Source organism: Tiliqua scincoides, chromosome 7 (genome assembly GCF_035046505.1).
Source record: "Tiliqua scincoides isolate rTilSci1 chromosome 7, rTilSci1.hap2, whole genome shotgun sequence".
Lineage (NCBI taxonomy): Eukaryota > Metazoa > Chordata > Lepidosauria > Squamata > Scincidae > Tiliqua > Tiliqua scincoides.
This window is the reverse complement of record NC_089827.1, coordinates 32,023,931-32,048,785: the sequence shown is the minus strand read 5'-3', so window position 1 is coordinate 32,048,785 and position 24,855 is coordinate 32,023,931. Positions and strand designations below refer to the sequence as shown.

At 45.2% G+C, this 24,855-nt stretch overlaps 1 protein-coding gene across 3 annotated transcripts in view; it reads left to right on the top strand.

The window, feature by feature from the left end:
• The first annotated feature begins 2,682 nt into the window (after positions 1 to 2,682).
• The window catches only part of SFMBT2 (Scm like with four mbt domains 2), a 67,517-nt gene continuing 45,344 nt past the window's right edge, over positions 2,683 to 24,855 (top strand). For 2 of the 3 annotated variants that reach the window (XM_066634338.1, XM_066634336.1), the window contains exons 1-5: positions 2,683 to 2,844; positions 8,918 to 9,074; positions 13,205 to 13,302; positions 14,259 to 14,499; positions 23,882 to 23,970. In XM_066634338.1, the coding sequence (XP_066490435.1) occupies positions 9,023 to 9,074; positions 13,205 to 13,302; positions 14,259 to 14,499; positions 23,882 to 23,970 (480 nt within the window). In that variant the 5' untranslated portion in view covers positions 2,683 to 2,844; positions 8,918 to 9,022. The remainder of the gene's footprint in view (positions 2,845 to 8,917; positions 9,075 to 13,204; positions 13,303 to 14,258; positions 14,500 to 23,881; positions 23,971 to 24,855) is intronic. The other variant, XM_066634337.1, reaches the window with a different exon arrangement.

Sequence of the window (24,855 nt, the reverse complement as noted above, 5' to 3'; positions counted from 1 at the left end):
GGACAGAGTGGATAGGGAGATGCTCTTTACACTCTCACATAATACCAGAACCAAGGGACATCCACTAAAATTGAGTGTTGGGCGGGTTAGGACAGACAAAAGAAAATATTTCTTTACTCAGCATGTGGTCGGTCTGTGGAACTCCTTGCCACAGGATGTGGTGCTGGCGTCTAGCCTAGACGCCTTTAAAAGGGGATTGGACAAGTTTCTGGAGGAAAAATCCATTACGGGATACAAGCCATGCTGTGTATGCGCAACCTCCTGATTTTAGAAATGGGTTATGTCAGAATGCCAGATGCAAGGGAGGGCACCAGGATGAGGTCTCTTGTTATCTGGTGTGCTCCCTGGGGCATTTGGTGGGCCGCTGTGAGATACAGGAAGCTGGACTAGATGGGCCTATGGCCTGATCCAGTGGGGCTGTTCTTATGTTCTTATGTAGCAATCGCAGTAGTGCCCCTTCAGCTGACCTCAGTGAACAAGCCAGTTCATATTAGAGGAGATGGTAAGAGATGGTATCTATCCTGCAGGACTACAGAATGGGTAAACTGTGGTTAAATGGAGATTGAAGACCTCATTATTTACTCTATTGCACTGTCCATACATGAACTCAGAGACAATCATTTCAGTGCTCTTCTAAAAGGGATGCACAACTGGCCCACAAGATTCCAGATTCAATGTGAAGGGGAAGGGCTCAAGAAGATTAATTTGTAACCCATGAAGAACTTCATAGGTTTAATAATTTCAGATGACCACTTCCAGTCACCAAGATCCCTCAAGAATCCTGACATCATGGCAGGCAGTTCATTTTCTCTGGAAACACAGTGTTGTGGCTGAATCTGGCCCCTGGGTGGTGAAAAAGCCACAGCATGATTGTGATAAAGCAAGGGAAGGGAAATCATTTTCATCTGACCAAACATAAAACGATGGCCCAGAGCAAAAGTTTGAGCCAGGGCTCTAAGGAACCTTGCCCAGCTCTTCCTCCTGTGATAATTCTTATCAACTGCAAAGGCTTTTCCTACAACAACCAACTTATTTGTATTCTTGATATGTTTGTTGAGTAAGAAATGGAGATGGGGCTGAGGTGAAGGTAGAGACCTAACTTCATGCTTTATATCCCCTTGCTAAAAGGTGCAAAAGTCTAATCAGGTGGTGTTGTTTCAAATGTAGTTTGCACTTTTCAGTGATGCCTGGACATTTGGAGGTCACAGCCCAGTTGGGTCCCAGTAAGGCGCACTGTAAGGGTCAGTAACACACCCAGTAAGGGTCAGTAAGGCATGCTGACCCTCAGAACAGAATGAGAGTCACTGATAACACAGGCCTACAAAATTGAGGGTCAGAAAAGTTTTCCCCAAACTTTATGGTGGTTTGATATGAATTTGGGGTGCCGATTCAAAAAATGGCATCCGTTTTGCCCTATCACGTCTAGTTTTGGAGATATAGTATAGCCTCATTAGTGAATGGTTCAAGCAGCTTCCTCATGAGGAAGCCATGGTGTAGGCTCAGTCTTGAAACTTATGTGAATTGATAAGAAACAAGAGTGTCTTTGAGTAGATGCAGGGTATTCTTTGCTCTAAGTGTTTAATTTTAAGACACAAGTACAGTAGTGCCTCAGATCTGAGACCAGGGAAGATACAGTGACATCCAGACTATATTAGCTCCAGAACATTTTAGTGTAAAAATTACATTCCATGGCACTGAGTTATTGTGAGACCAAGCAAGTTTGAAGACTGAATAGACCATTGGAAAGTTCCCAGTCATGTTCTTGTGACCTGACCTCAAAAGAGTCCTTGACCCATGTACTTCTGTACTGTACCCACTATATTGATTTACGACACCTCCCACGGTGGCGGCGCTTATCAAAGGACTCGGTCGGGGAGGCTCTGCCTCACCCGCCTCCCCGTTCTGCACAAGCGCAGGAGAGGATCGCGCGGTGCGCGTTGAAGATGCTCCAGGGTGGAAAGCTGCAATGCTGTGCGGGGGGGGGGGTGTTGTGTCAAGTCCTTTGGAACTCGGTGGGACCTACTTCCGAGGAAGCACTACTCGCAGGCTGGAGCCACAAGAACACGTAGCAACTGTGGGAAAGGGGCGCTGGAGGAGGCTTCCCCCCACCCTGGAGAGAAGGGCATGCGCAGTGGGAGGATGCCATATTGGAGTGAGTAGGGAGCGAGCAGGGTGAGTCGCTGGCTTGCGCCTCGCCTGCGGTCCGTGGCTGGGGCTGCGCCGCTTCATCGCGGGGGACGGAGCTTCCTGGAGCCGGAGGGGTTTTCCCCGCAGGAGAAGGACGGGCGGCGGAGCGAGGCTTTGGGCAGGTTTACTAGCAGCGGGGCTGGGCTGGGCTGGGCTGGAGAAGCGGCTCCGCGCCGGAGGAGGACGCCGCGTCCCGAGCAAGTTCCTCCCCAGGGCGCTCCCCGTGGCCGCTGCGGCCGAGAGCGCGGCGGCCTCCCGCTGGAAGAGCGGCTGACGGGCAGCCCAGAAGTCCGGCAGTCCTACGGGGTGAAGGCTGCGAGCCTGCCGCACTTACCTGGGAGGAAGCCCCGCTGACTCCAGCGGGACTTGCTTCCGAGTAGACAGGCGCAGGCTGGGAATGGGAATTGCCTCCCGGGCAGCACGCAGAGGGTGGCCGCCCCGCTGCCCCAGCCGGCAGTAGGTGCGTGTTTACTCGAAAGTAAGTCCCGGGGTCAGTGGCGTTATTTACTCCCAGGAAACTGCAGAAGAAGAGGCGCGCATAACTCTGGCTCAGGTCGCGCTGTGGGGCTCCGATCCTCTGCACAGCTGCCTGGGAGTGAGCGTCCAGCAGGAGTTGCTTCTGAGCACAGTCGCATAGGATCGGCTGGCTGTGGGTAGGTGGGTGCATCTCTCCGGCGAGACGGGCTGTGAAGATTTGCGTGTGTGGCAGGCACATGTGGTGGGTGGGGAGGCAGGTGAGGCAGAGCCTCCCCACCGGAGTCCTTTGAAAAGGGGGAGGCAGGTGAGGCAGAGCCTCCGCACCAGAGTCTTTCAAAAAGTGCTGCCGCCACCGTGGGAGGCCCCAAGCACCCACAACCCATGCACTCTGTGCCTTCCATCCGCTGCACATGGATTGTGGGTGCTTGGGTGCCTCCCGCAGCGGCGGCGCTTTTCAAAGGACTCCAGTGGGGAGCCTCTGCCTCACCTGCCTCATTGCACATAAGTTGATGGTATTTGGGTGCCTCCCACGGAGGTGGCGCTCACCTGCCTCATTGCGTGTGGGTGCTTGGGTGCCTCCCTCAGCAGCAGTGCTTTTCGAAGGACTCAGGGGGACTTTCTGCCTCCCCACCCACTGCACGTCCCTGGTGTGGGGTGAGGTCTCTTTCTAAGTTGACATGTACAAGATGTGCCATTCTTTTCAGTGGCATTTCGTGGGTTTGGAAGAGCAAGAGAAGCCCACCTGCATTTGGCTTCCAACATTTGGTCGTGTGCTTTCCCTTTCAATCTCTTGCAACCGCTTAGAGCGAACAAGGTCTAATGTATGTTTTGAGACAGTTTACTTGTGAGGTGAGGGTAGGGAGAAGAAGCCTGTGGAGCAGCAGGGGGCTTTGCAACAGCAGTAGACAGACAACACAGAGGTATATTTAATACGCTCCAAAAAAACTCAGTTATACTGGCCCCCCCTTCCCTTGTCATTGATTGGATTTCATTTGTGTAACTGCAGTAAATGGATATTTAAAGAGCTTGTCAGCTTCAACATGGCGGGTTATTAAGGCATTTTCCACAAACTGAACATAATCATGTTTCCCCCAATAAAGGGGGGTGGGGAGGAGAAGGCGGAGGCTGTGTGCTGTCAATGTGACCTAGGTGCACCTACTCTGGAGTAACTGCCATTGAAATCAGTGGGATTTCTGAGTAAACGTGTTGTAGATTGGGCTGTAAAAACTGTGGAGGTAAACCTGCAATCAAGTGCCTGAGGCTGTAGTCCTATCCTCACTTTCCTGGGAATAAGCCCCATTGATTATTATGGGACTTACCTCTGAATAGACATGCATAGATGGGGCTCTGAGTTCCATTTTGTTTACTTGAGAATAAATCCCTTTGATTTTTCTCAATGGGACTGACTTCCCAGTAAACATACTTGTGGGCAGAGCCTCCATGGCCTGTTGTAGGACTTGTGCAGGATCCAACTGCATCTTTGATCCTGGCAGAAGTTCCTGGAAATTAATGTATAAGCTTCTTTTCTACAAAGTGAGTTTAGCTATACTCAAGGCTACTCCAAAGTAAGCAAGCATTGGACTGGGATGCTTCCCAGCACTCCCCCCCCTTTTTTTTTTGGAGATGTTTCTCAGGGAGAGTTGTTGATTGATCAAACAAAAGTTGCAGTCCTATGCACGTTTACTTGGGAGTAGAAGTGCAGTCACCCAAGGCATGTTTACTCAGAAGTAAAACCCTCTGGATTCAAAGGGGCCTACTTCCAGGAAAGGTTGCATTGGATTGCAGCCATGATCTGTGGGCCACAGTGAGACTTGCTTGTGAGTAAACATAGAGCTACAGGATCATGCCCAGCCTCTCATTTGTTGGTGGGTAAAGCACCTGCAGGTTGACCTAGTGATTGAAGGGGGATGGGCGCATCAGCAAATGGGGGTTGTGGACTTGGGATTGGAAGACAGTTTTGCTGGTGTGCTGCAGCCTGGATTATGTGGAAGTGAGAAGCCAGAGGATGGCAAAGACACATTGAAATGATGGGGACTGGGCATTTTAGTTCCCAATGATCTACTGCTTGCTTTACTCTGAAGTAAGCCCCCTTCAGTGGGGCTTATTCCCAAGTCACTGTGCTCTGCAATGCATGGCCAGTCTCTGAGAGAATGTGTTCCCACAGATTTCTATTGCAAAGACCCATCTCTACAGGCTGTTCGACTTGGAAGTCCTCTTACAGGCGGTGTAGTGCATGCCCATGTAAACCTGGCTGAGGCGGTGAGCATCAGTGGTAAAAGGTGCAGGGCCCAGGCCAGTGAAGAGTGATTTTCGAACAGTGGGAGGGTGTCTGGCGGTGCTTGGCCTTGCTAGTATTGTATTGGCAACCTTCAGTCTCGAAAGACTATGGTATCGCGCTCTGAAAGATGGTTCTGGCACAGCGTCTACTGTGGCTGAAAAGGCCAATCCGGGAGTGACAATCCCTTCCACACTGGGAGCAAGTGCAGTCTGTCCCTGGTCTGTCTCCCTGGCTATGGGCCTTCTTTCTTTGCCTCTTTGCCTCAGCTGCTGGCAAAGTGTCTCTTCAAACTGGGAAAGGCCATGCTGCACAGCCTGCCTCCAAGCGGACCGCTCAGAGGCCAGGGTTTCCCACTTGTTGAGGTCCATTCCTAAGGCCTTCAGATCCCTCTTGAAGATGTCCTTGTATCTCAGCTGTGGTCTACCTATAGGGCGCTTTCCTTGCACGAGTTCTCCATAGAGGAGATCCTTTAGGATCCGGCCATCATCCATTCTCACGACATGACTGAGCCAACGCAGGCTTCTCTGTTTCAGCAGTGCATACAGGGATTCCAGCACATTCCAGGACTGTGTTGTTTGGAACTTTGTCCTGCCAGGTGATGCCGAGAATGCGTCGGAGGCAGCGCATGTGGAAAGCGTTCAGTTTCCTCTACTGTTGTGAGCGGAGAGTCCATGACTCGCAGTACAGAAGTGTACTCAGGATGCAAGCTCTGTAGACCTGGATCTTGGTATGTTCTGTCAGCTTCTTGTTGGACCAGACTCTCTTTGTGAGTCTGGAAAACGTGGTAGTTGCTATCAGGGGGCCAAATGGCCTACCTGATTTGATCTGACTGGATGTGGAGATGGTGCACCAAAAGGCACCTGCACAGCTGCCTGGCCCTTCAAAAGAGGTATGGTTTGAAAAAGGAAAGTGCAGAATGAGGAGAGAGCAGGAGGCAGCAGCAAGGGACAAATGTGACAAACTACTCACAGTTGTTTACAGCAAAAGTGGCACTTGCCAAAACACACATTTGTGCGCGCGCGTGCGCGCGCACACATACACACACACACACAGTTGAAAGTTCCCAGTTGCATCCAGTGCAGGGGCCAATTGGAAGGCAAGGCCAGAGTGGCAACTCATGTGGAGACAGGACAGGTCAGCTTCCTCTGAGGCAGGTGATTGTGCATTGAGGACAGTTGATGCCCATCCAATGCAGAAATGGCAGAGGCTGGTGGGAAGGAGGCAAGGCAAGGACAGGACAGGGCAGTGTCTCATGCAGAGACTGTGGGCTGTCTCTTCTCTGAATGGGCCCTTTTATACTTGCAGGAGCTTTCAGTTACTGTATTTTATCATGACAGACTAGCAGGAGAACAGCAGCCTTCATCAAAACCTGGAAGTTTTGCACTGAAAAGGAAAACCCTGATGAAGAGACTCTTCATGCTGTGGGTGAAGCTCTGTGGGGGCACTTGCTGCCTTTCTGTGGCTCAAGCAGCCTTGAGAGGTTCCCTTGCCACTAGGTTCCCAGTTCAAATCATAATGAGTCTTTTCATAACCTGAGAGAGAAATAAAAGAACACAAAACGTTTTGATGGAATGAAAACAAAGGAGTCCTTCCCAGGGCTTCAAGCAAATTGAATTTGGACATGTGGATAATAAAGCAACTACAAGTCACTGCAGGGAAAAAGTGTTATCTTGCCTGTGAGGCTGCTGTAATTGTATCTGCTTAAGTCCCCTCTGCTCTGATCTGGACTGTAGTGAGGAGAACGTCAAACACTTGTAAATATGCCAGGGTTTTTGTTTCTTGGGACTAGACTCTTGGACATGCTCTGTTGGAATTCCTGCTGCTGGCTCAAAACGGTGTCTTTCCTCTTCTTTTGAAAGCCATCTCATTGTCAGAAGGGAGGACAGCTTAACCCCTTCAAATGCTTGCAGATACTTTAAAAGAGAGAGAGAGAGAGAGAGAGAGAGAGAGAGAGAGAGAGAGAGAGAGAGAGAGCAGGAATTCTGTGGTGGGGGGGGGAGAGAAGGAATCATTCAAAGCTTTTCAGTTGGTCCACTGTAGACAGAAAGAGAAGCTCTTCAAGCTGGCCAAATATTTCATACAGTGTAGCATTTCATCAGCAAGACCAATCTGTTTTAAGAAGTGTAATTTGCCTTATGCAAATGTTAATCAACTAAAGCTTATCTGATCTAACAATGATGCAATCTTATGTGTCTTACCATGGAAGCAAGTCCCAGTGTGTTGGGGAGCTTATTCCCTAGTAAGTGTAATTAGAATTGCTGCCCATGGGCCATACTAGGCATTTGGGACAACTACATTTGATGAGCACATGCTGGCCCTGACTGTCAGTTGAAATCCTTGCCAGTGCTGCGCTTAGCTGCTTTGAGCTGTTTTCTCTGTGCCCATTCATGAGGGTGTCGCCACAGACAGCTTATTGATGGGTGCCCACTTCTTCCTCCATGTCTTCTTCTTTTTCTCTCCCCCCCCTCCCATTCCCTGAATGCAGGAAGGAAGAAGGAAGCAGAGCAAAGCAAAGCAGTGTGGAAGAGAATGGTGGGCTAGACTGAGTTGGAGGACCATAGGTGGACACCTATGGTTTAATGCTGGTATAGGGGGCAGCATTTGGAATGCCACTCCGGTGCTAGGAGGCTAGCCCTGCCTCCTTGGTTCACTTCCAAAGCTCAAGCTCCCTCTATTCCCCTTCTCTGCATATTCCTTTTGGTAAAAAAGAACTCTCCCCCTCTCTGTATGGGTGAACAGGGCAAGCTTGGGTCGAAAACAGTGATTTCCAACCACAGTGTCACTGCACATTGGTGTGCCACAAAAGGTCTACAAGTGTGCTGTGGGAGTTTGGGGAAGGGTCATATATTAGTAGGGTCATTGGGGGATGTGAGCCCCTGCCGGCAGTGCAGTGTGCCTTGTTATTTGTCCAAAAGCTGATGGTGTGCTATGACAACTTTAGCACCTTCTCAGTGTGCAGTGAGATGAAAAAGGTTCGGAGTTGTTGGTCTAATGAATGTGTAGTTGCTTCAAACTTCTAGGTTGGCCCTGAGTTGTCACTATTGGAGTGATATTCTTAGAGATGTGCAGTTGCCTTTCCTGTCTGAAAACCACCCACCCCGTATTATGTTTCACAGGTCCCAAGAGCATTTCATGAATTTATTGTGTAGTGTAAACTTGAAAAGAAGCTTATGGCTGGTGATAGTTGCTGGACAGGGTCAGGTGATTCCCATTCAGTGTGGGAAGGCCAACCCAAGCTGAAGGCATAGCGCATTATCCACAAGAAGTGGCCAGCTCTCCACCTAAGTCTGAGTACCACCTCTCTCCTGCAAGTGCATTTATTTCATTGAAAGTTGGGACTGGTTTGCACACTGATGTGCTTCCCTTGATGACTTGTAAATGGTCCTATGAATGGTTGGAAGGAATTGTAATAGGAATAATAGGAAACCTCTTGTCTGTGGTATAGGAGCTGTGTGATTCATGTGTGAACTCTCCTCCCTGTTCCCTAGAGCAGTTATCATTCCCACTTGGTGGATATCAGGGACAGGATCCTCTGTGGACCTGTCCCACAGGTCTTCTGTGGAATGTTCTCCCTTGGTCTGGGCTCCATCCTTAATTGTTTTTAGGTGCTGGTTAAAGGTCTTCTCTTTTTTTGCAAGGATGTTTAAAGGTGTTCTAGTGTGTCAGTGAAATTAGGATTTGCATGCTGTTTTTATGCTCGTTTTATTGTATAATTCTTTTTAAAATTATTAATCACATTTAATATGTTTAACTTACTGTAGTACCCCTTGTATTTCCTTTTAACAAGGAAAGCTGGGATAAACTTCAAGTAAATAAATTGTGCAGCTAGGATTGGGCTCTTATGATAATTGAAAATGGGAGAATGGGTTTAAGTGGAGAGTCTTGTACTCCTAGTCACTGGGTGATGTGAGAGTTGAGGGAAAAATGACTGTTGGTGGGTGAAAATTTTCTCAGGCTGCTTCTCATTCCCTGCAGGCTGGTTGTGTCCCAAGCTGAATTAGGAAACTGAGAACCCTGTGTCTGAGTATGGAGACTTGAGGGCCTGTGATCTTTGTCCTGTAAGAAAGTCAGCACCTCTCCATGGAAATGGATCCAAACCAAGTCAATGGGAGCACAGAGCAGTTTGATTCAGGTGGGCTAAAACTTACTACTTTATAGATGCAGTCCTCGAGTCATTCATTCTCTAAGACAGGGCTGGTTTGTGGGGAGGCCATAACTCACCGGGAGGGCAAATGCTTTGCATGCAGCAGGGCACTGGTTCGGTGATGATGTGTTTGGTTGAAAGATATCAGGCAGCAAAGTTTGGAAAGATAACTTTCTCGGGCCAAAGGGAGTAAACCGTATCTCAGACTACAGGAGGTAGGGTGTGTGCAAGACTGAATGTTCTTCTGCCTTGAATTCACCTTTGCTGATGGAAATCTCCACCAGTACATAGCTGAAAGTCAGTTTTACCCCAAGTGTATGTTCAGTTGGGTGTTTATTAGTGTTTGTCTGTTACATGCATGTTTTCAGACACCTCTTTGTCACATTCATCCAGTACATTTTAACATGCACGCTTAAACACTTAGGTGTAAAAATCATGTGCAAAGATGGCATTCCTGAGCCTGGAACCTGGTAGGTTAAAAGGCACAGTCATTTGTTGTCAGTGTTTCCAATGCACAATGAAGTAGGGTTAAACCATCCATTCAATACTTGTTTGGCTCTTATCTAAGTGGCTAGTTCAGGGGTGTCAGACATATGATCCACGGGCCAAATGCGGCTCCCAGAAGCAATTCATCCAGTCCCTGTTATAACAGGGTTCTCTCAACATGATAGTTGGGCTGACTCGTATTTTGAAAATATGAACAAGATTTGCACATTTTATCTTCTAGTTTGTAGCTAATGAGTTTCTATGTGAGAACAGAGTGCTTATTTCTGGCCATCATTGATTTAATGATGTCACTTTTGGCCCTCAGCAGGCATCATGAATGCTAACTTCAGCTCTCCATATGAAAAGATGACACCCCTGGATTAGTTCATTGGTTGTCATGGCAAGGAAAGCCACCTACAGGATGTACTTTCTGACTCCTTCTAGGTCAACTTTGCAGGGTTCAGTAATATTTGTCAAGGTGCATGGCTAAATTGGTTTCTCATAGTCCCCAGTAAAAGAGCAGCTTTGGAGAGACTGAGTTGGTAGATTGATGTATCTGGGGGTGTAGAGCTCCTTTCCCATGAGCTTGTTTCCTACCTGTTCAACCTGTACATTTTGTCAGTGAACAATATATTACAAAAGATCATCTGGTTGGCATGATAATGGATGCTTTCACAAGCAAAGATCTCCTGGCAGTGCCTCAATAAAAATGTATTTTAAAGGCTTTAATGCTAGAAAGTAAATAAGCCAAAACTGATTTGATTGGTTTGGAGCCTTTGAGGATAAGAAGGTGAGCAGTTATGAGCAGTTATGACTGATTTTTGCAACAGGAGGATTCTTCTAGAAATACCTAGCTATAAAGTGACAGTTAGGACTTATTTGCATTAGAAGCACAATCCATTTTCCTTCTCAAGCTGCACTGAAATGAGTAAAATTTTTCACCTGCTGCCTACCCATATGCTTACTATCCATCTGCTCAACCTTTACATTTATTAACGAGCAATGTATTACAAAAGCAGTGCCAGCTCATGATTTGAATGATGCAGCTTGCTTTGGGTGGCAGAGGGACTGCAGACTCAAAATGCCCCATCACCTCAAGTCTGCTGTTACCTCCTTCCAGCCCACCATGGGTGGAGCTACCTCATTTATCTTCTCTACTCACTGCCTCACTCCTTGCTTGTGCTGTCCCTTTAAACCTTAGGGACTGAATGCTGTGAACAGATAGGGAAGCAGAATGTGGCTACCCATGCCTGAAAAAAACTGCATGTGCAAAGGCAATTTGCTTCCCTACCCCCTCATCTTGCTCTTTCCTTGCAATCCCTTTAAATAAAACAAATGTACAAGACATGCTGGGGGTTCCCAGCTTGAATTTCCCTTCCAGCTTTGTTGGAAAGGGTCATCTTGGAAGGAATGAGCAACTTTTTTCCTGTTTTTTTTGGGGGGGGGGGGAAGAGGGAAGTACATGCCAGTGGATCCATTGGTTCACCTCCGTACAGAATTCACCATTGTCTCCAATAATCTCTCATCACAAGGAAAGGAACAGCAATAGCTGTGCCCCCTACATTTTATTCTTGGGGCTGCTGCAACTTGGAGGTGTATGAGCCCTCTTACCAATTCTCTAAGTGAGACTTGAGCCCCACTTTTTAAGGTGCAGTGGTGTGCACAAAAGGGTTGGAGAGATGTAACTAACATAGAATTACTGTATTTCTTACAGTTTTTCAAATCATCTGAGGACCTAACTACATGTTATGTTAACCCTCTGTGTGTTAAGTGCCAATGTTAGTACCAGTGTGAGGTTCCCTCTTGGAGGAAATAGCAGTGTGGGCTTCTGCCTCATCCAGATTGGGACCATGGAGGAGAGAAAAAGTTACTCTTCCCCCCCCCCTTGGGATCCTGATCTGCATCAACCACCTCCTCTGTCTGATGTTCTGTGTCTGATGTAGCCGCCCTGGGTCCCGTTAGAGAAGGGCGGGATAAAAATAAAGTTTTATTATTATTATTATTATTATTATTATTATTATTATGTTCAACTGAGAACAAAACATAGGGCCAAGCTGCACATTTAAGTTAAGTGTGCAGTTTGGCCCTCAAAGTTGGTGCTTTTCAGGGGTGTTGGTTCACATATCCAGCTGCTGCAGCCCTCCTGTATTAAGTAATCCCATCAGCAGAGCCTGACTAGTCCATCTAGTCTAGTATCCTGCTTCCTGCAGTGGTCATCTAGATGCCTCTGGGAAGCCCACACAAGCAGGTGGAAGCATGCAAGACCTCCTGTTGCTTCCTAACAGCTAGTCTTTGGTGGCATGCAGCTTCTGAACTTTGGAAGCCACCATGGCTGCAATCCACTGAGATTGCACCTGAGAGAGTCACCTCCATGAGTTCAACTAATCTCATCAGAGCTAGTGGCCCCCATCTCATCTTGTGGAAGCAAATTCTGTGCTATGTGCAAAGTTGTTGCTTGTTCTTGTCTGCTCTGAATTTACCACCAACCAATTCCATGGGCTGATCCCAGGTTCTGGTATAGAAGAGATGGAGAAAAACCTTTCATCTCTATTTTGTCTGTGCTGTACTCAATTTAATAAACCTCTACCATAACACTACCCTCCTCGGTCGTCTTTTTTTCCTAAATGATGAAACCCCAAATGCTTTAGTTTTCTCTTTTAGGAAAGGCCTTGTAGTCCTTGGATCGTGTGGGCAGCTTTTCCCCTGCACCTTTCTAGCTCTGGAGTATCCTTTTAGAGATGGGGTGAGCAGAACTGTACACAGTACAGGCATGCTCCTGTATTCATGGGGTTCTGTTCCAGACTCTTCCCCATGAATGCCAGGGATCTACTTCAAACATTAAGAAAGTTTAAACCCCCCCCCCTTTGCTCGATTGTTGGTGCAGTGCTTTCACTGCAGGGCTCTGGGCAGTCTCTTCGGCTTCTTCCAGCCTCTTGTGGGTCATGCAGAGGCCATCACACTGCGCCACAAAGTCTAAAAAGTTACTGGGGGCTTAAAAAAACTTGCTTGAAGTGATTCCCCCAGTATCCCTAGCAACTGCGGATAACTGAAACTGTGGATATCAGATCTGTGGAAACTGGGGGACTCCTGTATGCCAAATGTGGCTGCACTGACGATCTGTGTAACAGCTTTATGTTCCTTTCAGTCCCTGTCTTGATAATCCTTAGCATGGAAGGACCGTGAGGTGACTGTCCAGAAAAACCGTGCCCCCTTTTGATTATGAAATGAGGAACAACATTCTGGGAGAGGGAACAATTTGTCCTCTAACGTCTGCTATGGTGCACGAGAAGGGGTTGACTTGGATAAGTTGTCAGAAAGGCTAGGTGTTGCCCATTTTAACCCAGTGTGGAGAGATCCTTTTCGGAGAAGTCAGGTGATATGCATGTATGTGTGAACCAGTGCATAGAATGGTCTTACTTCAGGATAAGCTGCTGAAATCATTCTGCTAAATGTATTAGAAATGCAAGGAATGCCATTCAAATACTGTTGTTGTTGTTGTTCAAATGCAACTGTTAGAAGCTGTATCCTGGTTTTCAATGAGCATTGCTATTTTTGGGTTGCCTGCTTAGGTTGTCAGCTCAGGCGACCTTATTGCCAGCATTAACCCAGTCTTTGAATGCTCTTTTTTTAAGTAGGTGAAAGTTCGAATTCAGAGGATGTTGATTTCAACTGGGATGAATACTTGGAAGAGTCGGGATCTACTGCTGCCCCTCAAACTTCATTTAAGCATGTATGTACTTTGCTGAGAGCTTCTAGTCCTCATTATTGAAGATAAAAGTTTGGAAATGTGGAGGCTGGTGTGTCTGATAGGGATTCAGGGCAGAGTTTCCATTTGCTGGGAAGTGGACATGGAGCAAAGGTGGTCTTTTTCTTTTTACATTGCAAGAGCATATCTGGAAAAACTGGTATCTACATGGCAACATTTCTTCTTAGTTTTTCAGAAAAAAATTCCACACCCTTCTTAAATTATTTTTATTAACATTTGAGGCACAAAGAAAAAACCCAACCATCCTCATTGTTCAACAAATTAGTACATTAAAATATATATACCTGGATTTATTTTTTATTCAAATATCAGATTCTAGAAATTAACAAATTCTCTATTGTTGAATGATGATTTTTTCCCAACCCAGTTCCTCTGTTTTTTAAAAAAATCCAAACATATTCTTCTGCTTACTTAGCAGGACCTTTTCTTTGCTGGGAGGGGGGGACCTCTGCATGAATTTTGTCATTCATATTCCATATATATTTCTTGGTCCTTCTTATTCAAAAATCACTCATAAGTTTCAAAATTAATTTTAGATTCTAAACACTTACACAAAAAGTGTCCTTGTTTTTGTCAGAAGTGACGTAGCAGATCTGGAAAAGAAGCTTTCGTGGACTGCATCCATCCACTTCACGCCTATGTACTTTATTTTGGGGCAGCCAGAAGGTAGTTTGGGATCTATAGGTAGATCTTGGGTGACTTAACAATAGATCAACAAGAGTATTTGGCTTCTGATAGTTTACTAATAGGAATAACCAAAACACCACAGCTCTATGGACACTGACTTTGCCAGTGACTTTAGCTTAACTTTGCTGTGCTGTAATCTCCTAAGGACTCTGCTCTGCCTTCTTGCTATGTCATCTTCAGTCACTGACCTCTATTCTGAAAAATAAACACTATTTCCTCCCTGTTTTTGTAAGGTTGAGATCAGCCTACAGAGCAGCTTCCAACCGGGCATGAAGTTAGAGGTGGCCAACAAGCACAGCCCAGACACCTATTGGATGGCAACCATCATAACCACATGCGGGCAGCTCCTCTTGCTGCGGTACTGTGGCTACGGAGATGACCGCCGGGCTGATTTCTGGTGTGATATCATGACAGCTGAGCTCCATCCTGTGGGATGGTGTACTCAAAACAACAAAGTCCTGATGCCTCCCATTGGTGAGTCTAATGTGTTCTTCTCGTGTTGCACCAGAGTGTCCAAGACCTTCTGGTCAACCTCCTAGCGTTGGTATTTTCATCTTTAACTCACAGTCATGTTACATTTTGACAAGTAAATTCTGTGGCAACTTGTTTGAGAAGAACTTGTTTCCTCCCCTCCCAGCCCCAATTATTTCAGCTCTGCTAAAGAAGGGTCAGAGAGGCTAAGGGCCAAAGTGCACATTTCTTAACATGTGTCCTGTACAGTGATGGGAGTTAAACTTTAATTCTTTGGCCCTGCTATGGTTCCAATAGCTACTGGGCACCCCCTGCCCCTGGGGCAGTATTTTAATTAGGAAGAAAAGCTACCAGGCAGAGACTTGAGACCTCCCTTACCTCCCTCAACTTGGTTGCACCCCATTTTGAGTGCCACTGTTTGCAAAAAAAGAAAAAGAAATGGGCTAGCACATGCCTTTAAGGTAATATGTGTTTTGGCCCCAAGGCAGCAAAACATTGCATTTTGTAGTAAGGGCCAAATGAGAGGTGACTTTAATCATGTCATTGACCCAGGGGTGCTTGCTTTATTTTCCATAAATCTCATGTGTAAGCTGGGAGGACACTATTCAAGCTGTGGGTGTCAGTGTCATGTCCAAAAGGTGCAATCCTGTTTATATGTTCACTCAATGGGTGTGCGTGAGATGTGCATACCTTTCGTATTTGGGCTCTGTATTTCAGGCAGCTTTGTGTGTTCATATGTGGTTATATGAGAATGGGTTCCTGAAAGTGAAACAAAAGCTGACATGAGAGCAAGTATATGAGCATTATCAGAAGGACTGTTACCTGGTCAGTAATAGGCAAGTTCAAATAGAGTTTAGATTTTTTAAAAAATTAACTTCCCAAATGAAGATTTTTGTGATGTGGTTTCTAATTAATGTCGGCAAGGTGAGAAGAGGGAATTACACAGTGCAGTAACATGAATCATGACACTCCAGAGTCAAAGAGGAAGAGGCTTTATCAAGTGCTATAATAGAAATTAATTATTGGTTTACAACTGGAAGCTTTGCGGACAAGTTGTTTGGGGAGTGTAAAGCTACAGCTGATGCTGAATACAGACATTTTCTAAAAACCTCTGTGTGTATACTGTGTGTGTGTGTGTGTGTGTGTGTGTGTGTGTGTGTGTGTGTGTGTGTGTGTTCAAAAATAAGCATTTTTCTGGGGAGGGAATTCTTAGCTTTCATCAGGGGTCTGTGACAAAAAAAAGTGTTAAGAATTACGGCCTTAGATGGAGACAAACAAGGAATGTTGGAATGTAAGGGGCAGAGCCAAGAGATGTGTTCAGGAGGAGTGCTCTGTGGAGAGCAAACCTCTGAAGAGGGCATAGGAGAAACCCTGTGTAGGCCTGTTCTAGAAGCACTGTCATGGAGCTGTGTCTGTAACGCTGAAGAAACAGAAAGCAGAGGTAACTTTTTATGTAAACAGAACTAAAGCTGAACTTTGGGGAAAAAACCTTGGATATGTTCCATGGACCATGCTACTGAGGGGATGTGCTTGGAGCAGAGAGAAGACAGAGTTTTGCCAGTCAAGCACACCAGCTACTCAAAGATAACAGAACTGTGGAGGTTTGACTGGCTATCTAGACCAGTGTTTCTCGACTAGTGGTATTCATACCACTTGTTGTACGTGTGGGATCCCCACCACCTGGCAGTGAGACCAGCAATGCAACTCAACAAGCAGCAGTAGGAGGCTCAGCGGAGTGGGCATAGCTCCAAGTGTGCACTTTTTGCATGCTCGAAAAAACCTTCCTATCTCCCCGAGCCTTTTACTGGTGTTTGTTGCATTGTGTCTGGCCTCCCAATCTGGAAGTAACTGGTGATGACATCATTGCCAGTTATTTCTGGTATTTCTAATAGGTGGACCGTGCAAAGTGGTATATCAGGGGACAAATATTGACAGTGATCTAGATGGTCCTTAAGGCAAATGAACCTACATTTCTGACTGGTCAACAGATGACTACTTCCAATTGGATATTCAGAATTCCATTCAAGAGTCCTCATTGCTTTTAATGATGGACCAATGGCCAGTGGCTTTGAGAGAGTGCATCTTATAATTGGTCACAGAGACTGAGAGGGACAAAGTAAAAAGGGCAGCAGAGCCAGCATGGGAAGAGCTAGTAGCTATTACCGCGTTATGTGACAATGAACGCCAGAAGTTAATTAAATGCTATGTGAGGCAGCACTTTCCATTGTTTGCCTTGACTCTATTACCAATTAACTAAATTGGATGACCTCAAGTTCTGGTCGTATGAGAAACTGAAAACGTCAATGCTATTTCGATTCCATGTATCAACCAGAGAAAGACTATGAGTTTGTTTCTATGTGTGAAAGTTTTCTCTGGCTTTGGTGCCCCTGGGTGGGTAAATGTGTGAGGTTGGCTGCTTTTAACAGCTGCTGAACATGCTGCCTGTCAGAATACACTTCATGGCTGGCTGAACTTTCTGTTCTTAATAATTTGCTTAACAAGGAAAGAAAACTGCTCTTGCTCCTTTGTTGCTTGCATGCAACTCACTGTGCTGATTTCCTTTGCTGATGACAGTTAGGTTTGCATCGACATTTAGCTGTTGGCTGGCAGCTTTTCTGAAGTCAGAGGTTGCAAAGATGGAGCTGACCCTGCAGAGCAGAATGTCTCATTTTCCTGTTCTATTCTATGGGTCCAGGAAAGGCATTGATAAACAGCGGAGCTATGTGTGCATTCTGTAATTCTACCCCAGCCCAGAATTCAGAATTGTGAGCAATTTGGTTTTTTATTCATTATTTAAAGTAAGTTTCTGGCACAGTGGCTTGGAAGTGTTCGGGAAGTTTGAATCACAAATGCCAAAAGATTTCTGCAAAAGATTTCCAGTGGTCAGGAGAGGGAATTCCAGCATTGTCCTGCATAACATCTTGGCTGCCTTGTTGTCTACAAGAAAAGGGATAAATAGATGCAAAACCAATGCATAAATTGGCCTGATTTATGCAAGATGCAGGATTATGGGTTTCTTAGTGTGAACGTTTGAGTTACCTTAATGACAACTTTTGATCAATTTATATATAGCATAGAATACACACACAGCCATGAAAATAAGACAATCAGAGAGCCACATTGCTGCAGGGCTGCAGAAAAATATTGACTTCAGGTAATTGGTGATTTGTGACTTGTGTTTTATCAAATTATTTTAAAACTGGACTCTTTTGATGTAAAAGCTGCCTGTTGGGCTGGTCTCTGTGGGGTACCTGAGGTGGGGACAAATGTTCTGGGGGAGCGGTACCATGCCTCCATCTAACCCCCCCCCCCGGAGCAAACCCCATGGCATTCAGTCAGCCAGTGCACCAATCTGAGGGTTGCTCCTGCGAGCCTTTCACCCAGAGGCATTGTAAAGCCTCAGAGATCCAAAAAATCCTCCGTGAAACTGGAAGTGATTTTTTCAGTGAAGGCTTTACAAGGCCTTTGGAGGATCACGGAGGCAGCACACTGTTTTCCTGGACCTCCAGAAGGGAGGCAAGGGGTGGCAACCTGGCTGGTGGGGGGGGGAAGCTTGTGGTCATGGCCCTAGACTGTATTGAGGCCAGGATCGCCAGTGGCTGGCCTAAGACCACATGACACTAGTCAGTGCTGTGTAGTGGTGGCCCAACCAAGAGGCAACGTGATGCTGCTTTCATCAGGGCGAGTGGGAGGAGGAGGGTGGTGGATCTGGTGTCCTCTTCATGGCAGTTGTGTTGAGTGAGAAGTGGATCATCCACCTCCTTTTTATGCTACTCATCTGGTTTGCAAATGCCATGGTTCTGGGTTTGCAAAAACTGCACGAGGACATGCCATGCTTCTGGGTTTGCAAAAACTGCACGAGGAGCGTGGTAAGGGGCTTCTCCCTCCTCCACATACTGAAGCAGAGGTGGCAGCAATGGGTGGCATCTGAGGTTGCACTGCTCTTGCTGAAGCAGCATGCCAAATCCTGTCCTCGTTACTTGATGATGTGCCAGCCTCTGTGCCTCCCACTCTCCAATTTTCCCCCATAGCATTCTCCTACCTTCCATATTTTCTCTTCTTCTCTGTCCCCCTTTTCAAGTCTAGGGAGTGGAAGGAGGTGGAGCAGCAGCAGTGGAGGTGAGTAGGTGATGGGTGCTCTCTATCCATCTGCTGCCTGAAGTGACTGCTCAATGTGGCCTCATTGATGGGCCAGTCCTGGCTGTCTGACAGGAAGCATGGACCCTTGTTTCCCCACTCCCAGCATTCTGCAGGCATAACTGGAATTTTCTTAAGTGGAATAGGTTTTCCCCCTGTGTAACTCTATTGTAGGCTGTGGCTTATGTCCCCCTTGGTGGTTGCTTGCCAGTTCTCGTGGGGACGAGGATCCTATCAAATTGGTGTAAGCTCACCAAACCCCCCTACATGTGCCACCCATGTATTGTTGCCCAGTTGGTGCATTGTAGTAAGTATCCAGCCTTGAGGAGAATAGCCTGGTGCATAATAACTTGTCAGTGAAGCAAAATGTCATATGGAAATTATAAATGGCATCAAACAGCGAGATCAAAATAAATGGCACATGACGACTCTTAAATTAATATTGTGACTGAAACAAAATATAAAATGGAAATTTATGGAAGTGTTAATGAATAAATATTTTGTGCCTACATGCTGCTTCTCCAGTAGTGCATGATTTAGGCAGAAAGCCATAAACAAAAGAGCTGCCTTCAGGGTTTGTTTAGGCTTTTAAATTAAACTAATTTAATCAACTTCTGCAGTCAAGCTTGATATTGGCTTATTTCTGTGTGCTCTACTGTATTTAAAGCTAGTTGGGGGATTTTTTTTTCCACCTCCTTGCTTTCAGATTTGAAAAGATGCAGACTTTGTGTACTGGTTTTTTAAATGCCTGGGGAACTTGGTAGAATTGTTCATCCAATTGTTTTTCCATAAGTAAGGTCACTGGCTTTGGAGATCAGTAACTGTATTGGATTGGATTGAATCTGCCACGGAAATTGATATGAGGCATTGGTTCAGGTCTTCAGATTTTTGCTTCCTGCAAAATTATGTAGTGGGACTGCCTCGAGGAATGGTGATGGCTTATCTTGGAGGCTTTTGCCAAAGGATTGGCTGAGTTTATGTAAGGTGGGTCTACCAGTGACTACCACAGTAGCTAGATGAAACCTCCATATTCAGTGGCAGTGTATCTCCAACAAGGCAATTCTCATGTGTTGATATATGCTCCTGGTTTTCATTGATATGAAAAAGGGCTATATACTGTGCTTTATATAGCAATTCTGCTTTTGTATGGCCTAACCAGGAATGACTGCCCTCTTTGCCCCAGTAACAACGTGGAGGGAAATAAAAGAAGGCTCATTTGTATGGTGTGAAGACCATAGTAGGCTCTTTGAATTCAAAGCCCTGAAGCACAGCAACCTTTTACTTAAGAGGTGAATCTGAATTTATTGTAGACTAGACTTGGACAGTCCTGAAGTTCATTCTAGAATAGATCCCCAAAGTGCCCAATGATATGTCAGCCTGTGTTCCTCCTAGTCTCCAATATTCTAGCTCAGCAGTCTTCTCCCCTGGACATTTCTTCTCCCTCTCTGTTTCCCTCCAGTCCAGGTTATGGAAAGAGTAGGTGGCACAGTGGAGGCAAGTAACTGGAGAGAGATGAGTGCTCCCAACCAATCTGCTGCCTGAGGCAACTTTTTCGGTTGCCTCATGAATGGGCCGATCCTGGTTGACATGGTAGTGTAAACAATCCTAGAAGCTGAACAAACTATGTACGAGTTTACCTGGCAATCCAATGATTTCATGTGAACCTAAAGCTTAACAAAGGAGATTGGCAGTCCTAGAAGCTTCACATTAGTGTGTCCTCTTCCCATGAAAAAGCTTCTTTGTTCTGCAATGACATTTTTGTGGCAAGACACAAATGGACAGTGTTTGCCATAAAATAAGGAAGATGGAATTTATGGGACACTAAGAATGAATAACTGTCACATCTGCAGTGAAATCATTTTAATAAAATGATCCTGTGCTATGTTTATGAAAATATCCACATATTCCCTCCCCCCATCACCACTGCCTTTATGAGAGCTGCAAAATTATTTGGGAACAAAATAAAGGAAGCAGCTGAAAGTGATAGCAGGAGTAGTGATTTTGTCATTGGTGTGCTGAAAAAAGCCTGCAAAGAAACAACAGGTTCATGGAGTGTACAGCCTGAATCTTGACTATGGGGAAGGCAACAGAGGAATAGAACAGACAGTTGCAAACCATTTATTTATTTAGATCTGAAATTCTGTCTTGCTTTTCACTTAAAATCTCAAAGTAACTTACGAAGCGAGTAAGATAAAATCACAAGTTACAGACGCCTAAATGCACAATACATGATAAAAAAAACCTCTCAGCTGTAGAAGAATAGACAAGGCCATAGAGATTGTTTTGTACAGAGTTTTCTGCACTGGGAGTGTCTTGCTTGTTTGAAGCCAGAATGGGTGCATTTTTAAAAAAGTAACTTGGGTAGCTAACAACACAATCCTATGTTTGTCTACTCAGAAGTAAGTCTCATTGAGTTCAGAGGGAGCCTATGCCCAGGAAGTGTGTATAGGATTACAGCCTAATGGTGATAGGATTGGGATGGAAGGCACAGGCAGGAGTATAATTTGAAATAGGGCAGGAAAGTAAGATGGGGCAAGACTACGGAGGGTCTTAAAGACCCTTGCCTTCTTAAAGGCAAGAAGTGACTGTTGAAAGGGAAAGGGAAAGGAAATGCTGTGAAGTGGTCTGGGATTCATAGCCGTTTTACAGCCTTTCAACAGAGCTAATCCAGAACGGATTCATTCTTGGCAACACTAAATGTGATGTCAAAGAAAGATTAGTAAAGGCAAATGGGTACAACATATTTATGAGTCAGTAGTTGCTGTGAAGACACAAACAGGGAGAACCAATTGCAGCTCAACATCTAATCTCCTTAAAGATGACGTGCCAAGGAAGCTGAGTGGTTCTGCCAGGCTCAGTGCCACTGGCACAGCTGAGAGTTTCAGAAATCAGCTCTTGAAGGCCTGATCTCTACATTCTTTGAGGGGACAGAGAGGAAATATTGTGGGATTTGCAAAGGGTTACCTATATGCTTTCTGACATGCTCCAGGGGCTGTTTGGCATCAAAGGGCAATAGTGCAATGTCTGCCATTTTCACCTGAAAAACACTGTCCCTGAATCAAGAGTGCACTAGAGCAGCCAACCCAATCTGACTTATAAAAATAAAAACAAACATTGGGCTCATTGCCAGGAATTTTTGTGTGTGTGTAGAAACTGAAATTTTTTGAGAAGTCACCATGTGCTGTGCATGCCTGAACTTCACAGCCTTTGTGCACAGAACTAAGATGCTAAGTCACAGAACTCATGCATTCTCTTTTGCGTAGAAAGCATGCTTGGATGTGTCTCACCTGCCCTTCACAGGTTCTGCTGAGCTAATGGAAAAGGGGAGAAGATCAGAAAAGAAGAGGTGGTGGTTGCTGAGATAGCAGAGCAGTGTGTGGTTCTTCTCCCTGGCTCCTTTGACATGATGAGTAATCACGTTGCCATGTTCAGTAACAGGACAAAGCAGAGCACTATTTCTGATTAGCTTCTCTAACCCTGACCCATATAAGGCACTGAACACTGGCTCTTCTGTGGTAACATAATTTTTAAAATTAAAATTTGGCAACCATGATGCTTCCAGATGGTAGAGGTGGAAAGTTTCAAAGTAAGAGTATCATGTTTTGCATTTATTTAGTTTTGGAAATCAAATTGACATAAAGATAACTAGTCCTTTCCTCAGTTTCCCTTTTCCTCCCATTGTGTGATGTCCATCAGCTATTCTGTATAGAATCTCTCCTAAGACTAGATTAGTCAATTCTAGAGATGGAGCCCTGTGGCTTTTGACAAGACTGAGGCCAGCTGGAGTCTATCTGTTCATGAAAGGCATACAGCTTCTTAAAAAGAGCAGTGAAACAACCTGCTCTTTTGGAGGAAAATGGTGGCCACTAGCCCTCTGCTGCTGGAAAGAGTGCCACTGAAGCAGCTCTTGATTCCCTCAATGCAAATTGCCACCCATGAAGTGGCAGGGTAACTGGGGAGTGGGGCTTATCACTTCAGCATTAGTTGATCATGCTTGCCAATCACAGGGGCAAACCTATTTCCTTTGGGTGTTACAATCTGAACATGCACAAAATGTTTTGTTGTTGCCTGATTCAGAATAAAATTCCATATCTTTTTTCTGAATAGCTTAATAAAAGCACATTCAGTGATCAAAGATTAATATGCTATTTTCTCATTTTCATTTTTGGAAATGCCACAGTTATTCCAGGATTTTCCTCCATGTTAATTAATTTACATTAAACTAGGCATTGAAGCCATGATTGTGCTGCAGAAATCCCCACTGGCTCACTTTGGGGGGTGGGGGGCTGAAAGATTAAATGCCATTTCCAGCTGGATAGTGGAGGTACAGCTGTAGCCCCATTAACCTGGATTGGTCGCCTGCTTCTCCTCCCAGGCAAATGACAACTTGCAGTTTCACTTTAAGAATTGGGTGGCCCACAAATTATGTAGCTAATTTATAAGGGTTACGCTTTGCTGCTTTGTTAAGTCTTATCATTTAGTCAATCTTCTGCAACCGGGAAATTATGTGATATATTGATTGGTTGGTTACACTTACGGCCTGTGTCATCTGCAGTTTGGTTAATGGATTTGGTGGTGGTTACTAATTTCACATCATGGATGGTGGCTGTAAATCTTTTCTAAAGCCCCTGCCAAACCCTGATGTTCCAGAGGGTTTTTGAATGTGTATACTCATGTAGACCTGCTATATGTTTTTTTCTCTACAGTTAATCTCAATATTTAACATCTTATTTGCTGTCCAGAACTTGTGCCCAGATACCATTTGTTTCCCTTTCTTTCTCTCACACACTTCTGCCAGGACATGTTAGTGGCAGAGCAACACACTTTGCCAATGCACAGTATGCACAGGTCCTCTTAGATCCTGGCATCTCCAACTAAAAGGATCAGTTAGTAGGTGATGGGGAATCAACTCTGCTTAATACCCTGGTGAGCTGCTTCTGGAGTAGAATGAGGTGGAAATTGTAGTTCAGTAGTGCTGAGCATATTTATTTGGAGTACTTTGCTAGCCACCCTTCTGCTGAAGTTCTTAGTGTGGCTTGTGGAAAAGAAAACAAAAAAACTGCAAAGAAAAATACACCTAACAGTGAAATCACATCAACAAAGCCAAAGAATTCTAGCATAAAACCCAGTCTTTCTAAAAGTCCTTGGCAAGTAGGGCATGTTCTGTCTCCCGTGTCCTATTTTGGCTGTCTGGTTTTTATGGGTTTTATCTGTGTCCTAGCTAACTGTGTCTTTGTCCTGTTTTCAGCTATCAAAGAGAAATACACAGACTGGACAGAGTTTCTTGTATGCAACTTGACAGGCTCGCGAACACCCCCTGCAAATTTACTGGAAGGCGTATGTATTCTACTAATACCTTATTGAGTGCAGCCATGTTCATGGTAGAACAGTATTTTAAATAGGACTCTAGGATCACCTCTTTTATCCAGAGGATAGGGCTGAGGGCTGCATCTATTGCATCTATTTAACTGCAGGTTAGTGGGGTGATTGACAAGAGCTTGGCACTTACCTATCTTAATGAGATTAAACTTCAGGAGGGCTATATTAAATTATGTAATGTATTCAGTAGCTTTAAGTAAATATGTCAGGCTACTAGCAGGGAAGTATTGGATGTCCTCTGCTTTCCCATCACTGCCACCACTCCAAAATTTATGGCAGTGGGCCTGTTTCAATATGCTATCGGGGTTTTTAGTTTAGTCACTAGAATGATAATCGTTGCACTTAATCAATAGGCAGGATAAGGACCAACTCTGCTCACCCCCAACAACAAACTGCAACTGCTGCCAGACATTTGTTAGTGTTTTTGTTTTTTTTTAAATTACCATCAGTGCTTATTGATTTTGCAATGAGGCTGTTCAGGCCTTTGCTTTGTAAATTAATGCTCCAGGCAGAGCAAGTTATTAACAGTAGCTGTTCTGTTCTCCTGCCACCTTTGATGCTACAGTTTTGCAGGCTTGCATTCAATAGCTGTGCCTTAACATGCACTTGGATGTCACTGGTAATATGCATTTCTGTGTGAGAATGTAGAGATCTGTGAGATCCTCTTATACTTCTGTGGCAGAATCTTTCAGGATTTACTCTTGAGACTGTTTATTCCACAGCTACATTACACTGGCTAGATACTTTGGCTGAGGAATTTGTCAGGACTGTATCACTTCAGACTGCTGCTCCATACAAAAACATTGCCTGCATGCAGAAAACTAGCACGTTAGGAAAAGGCTA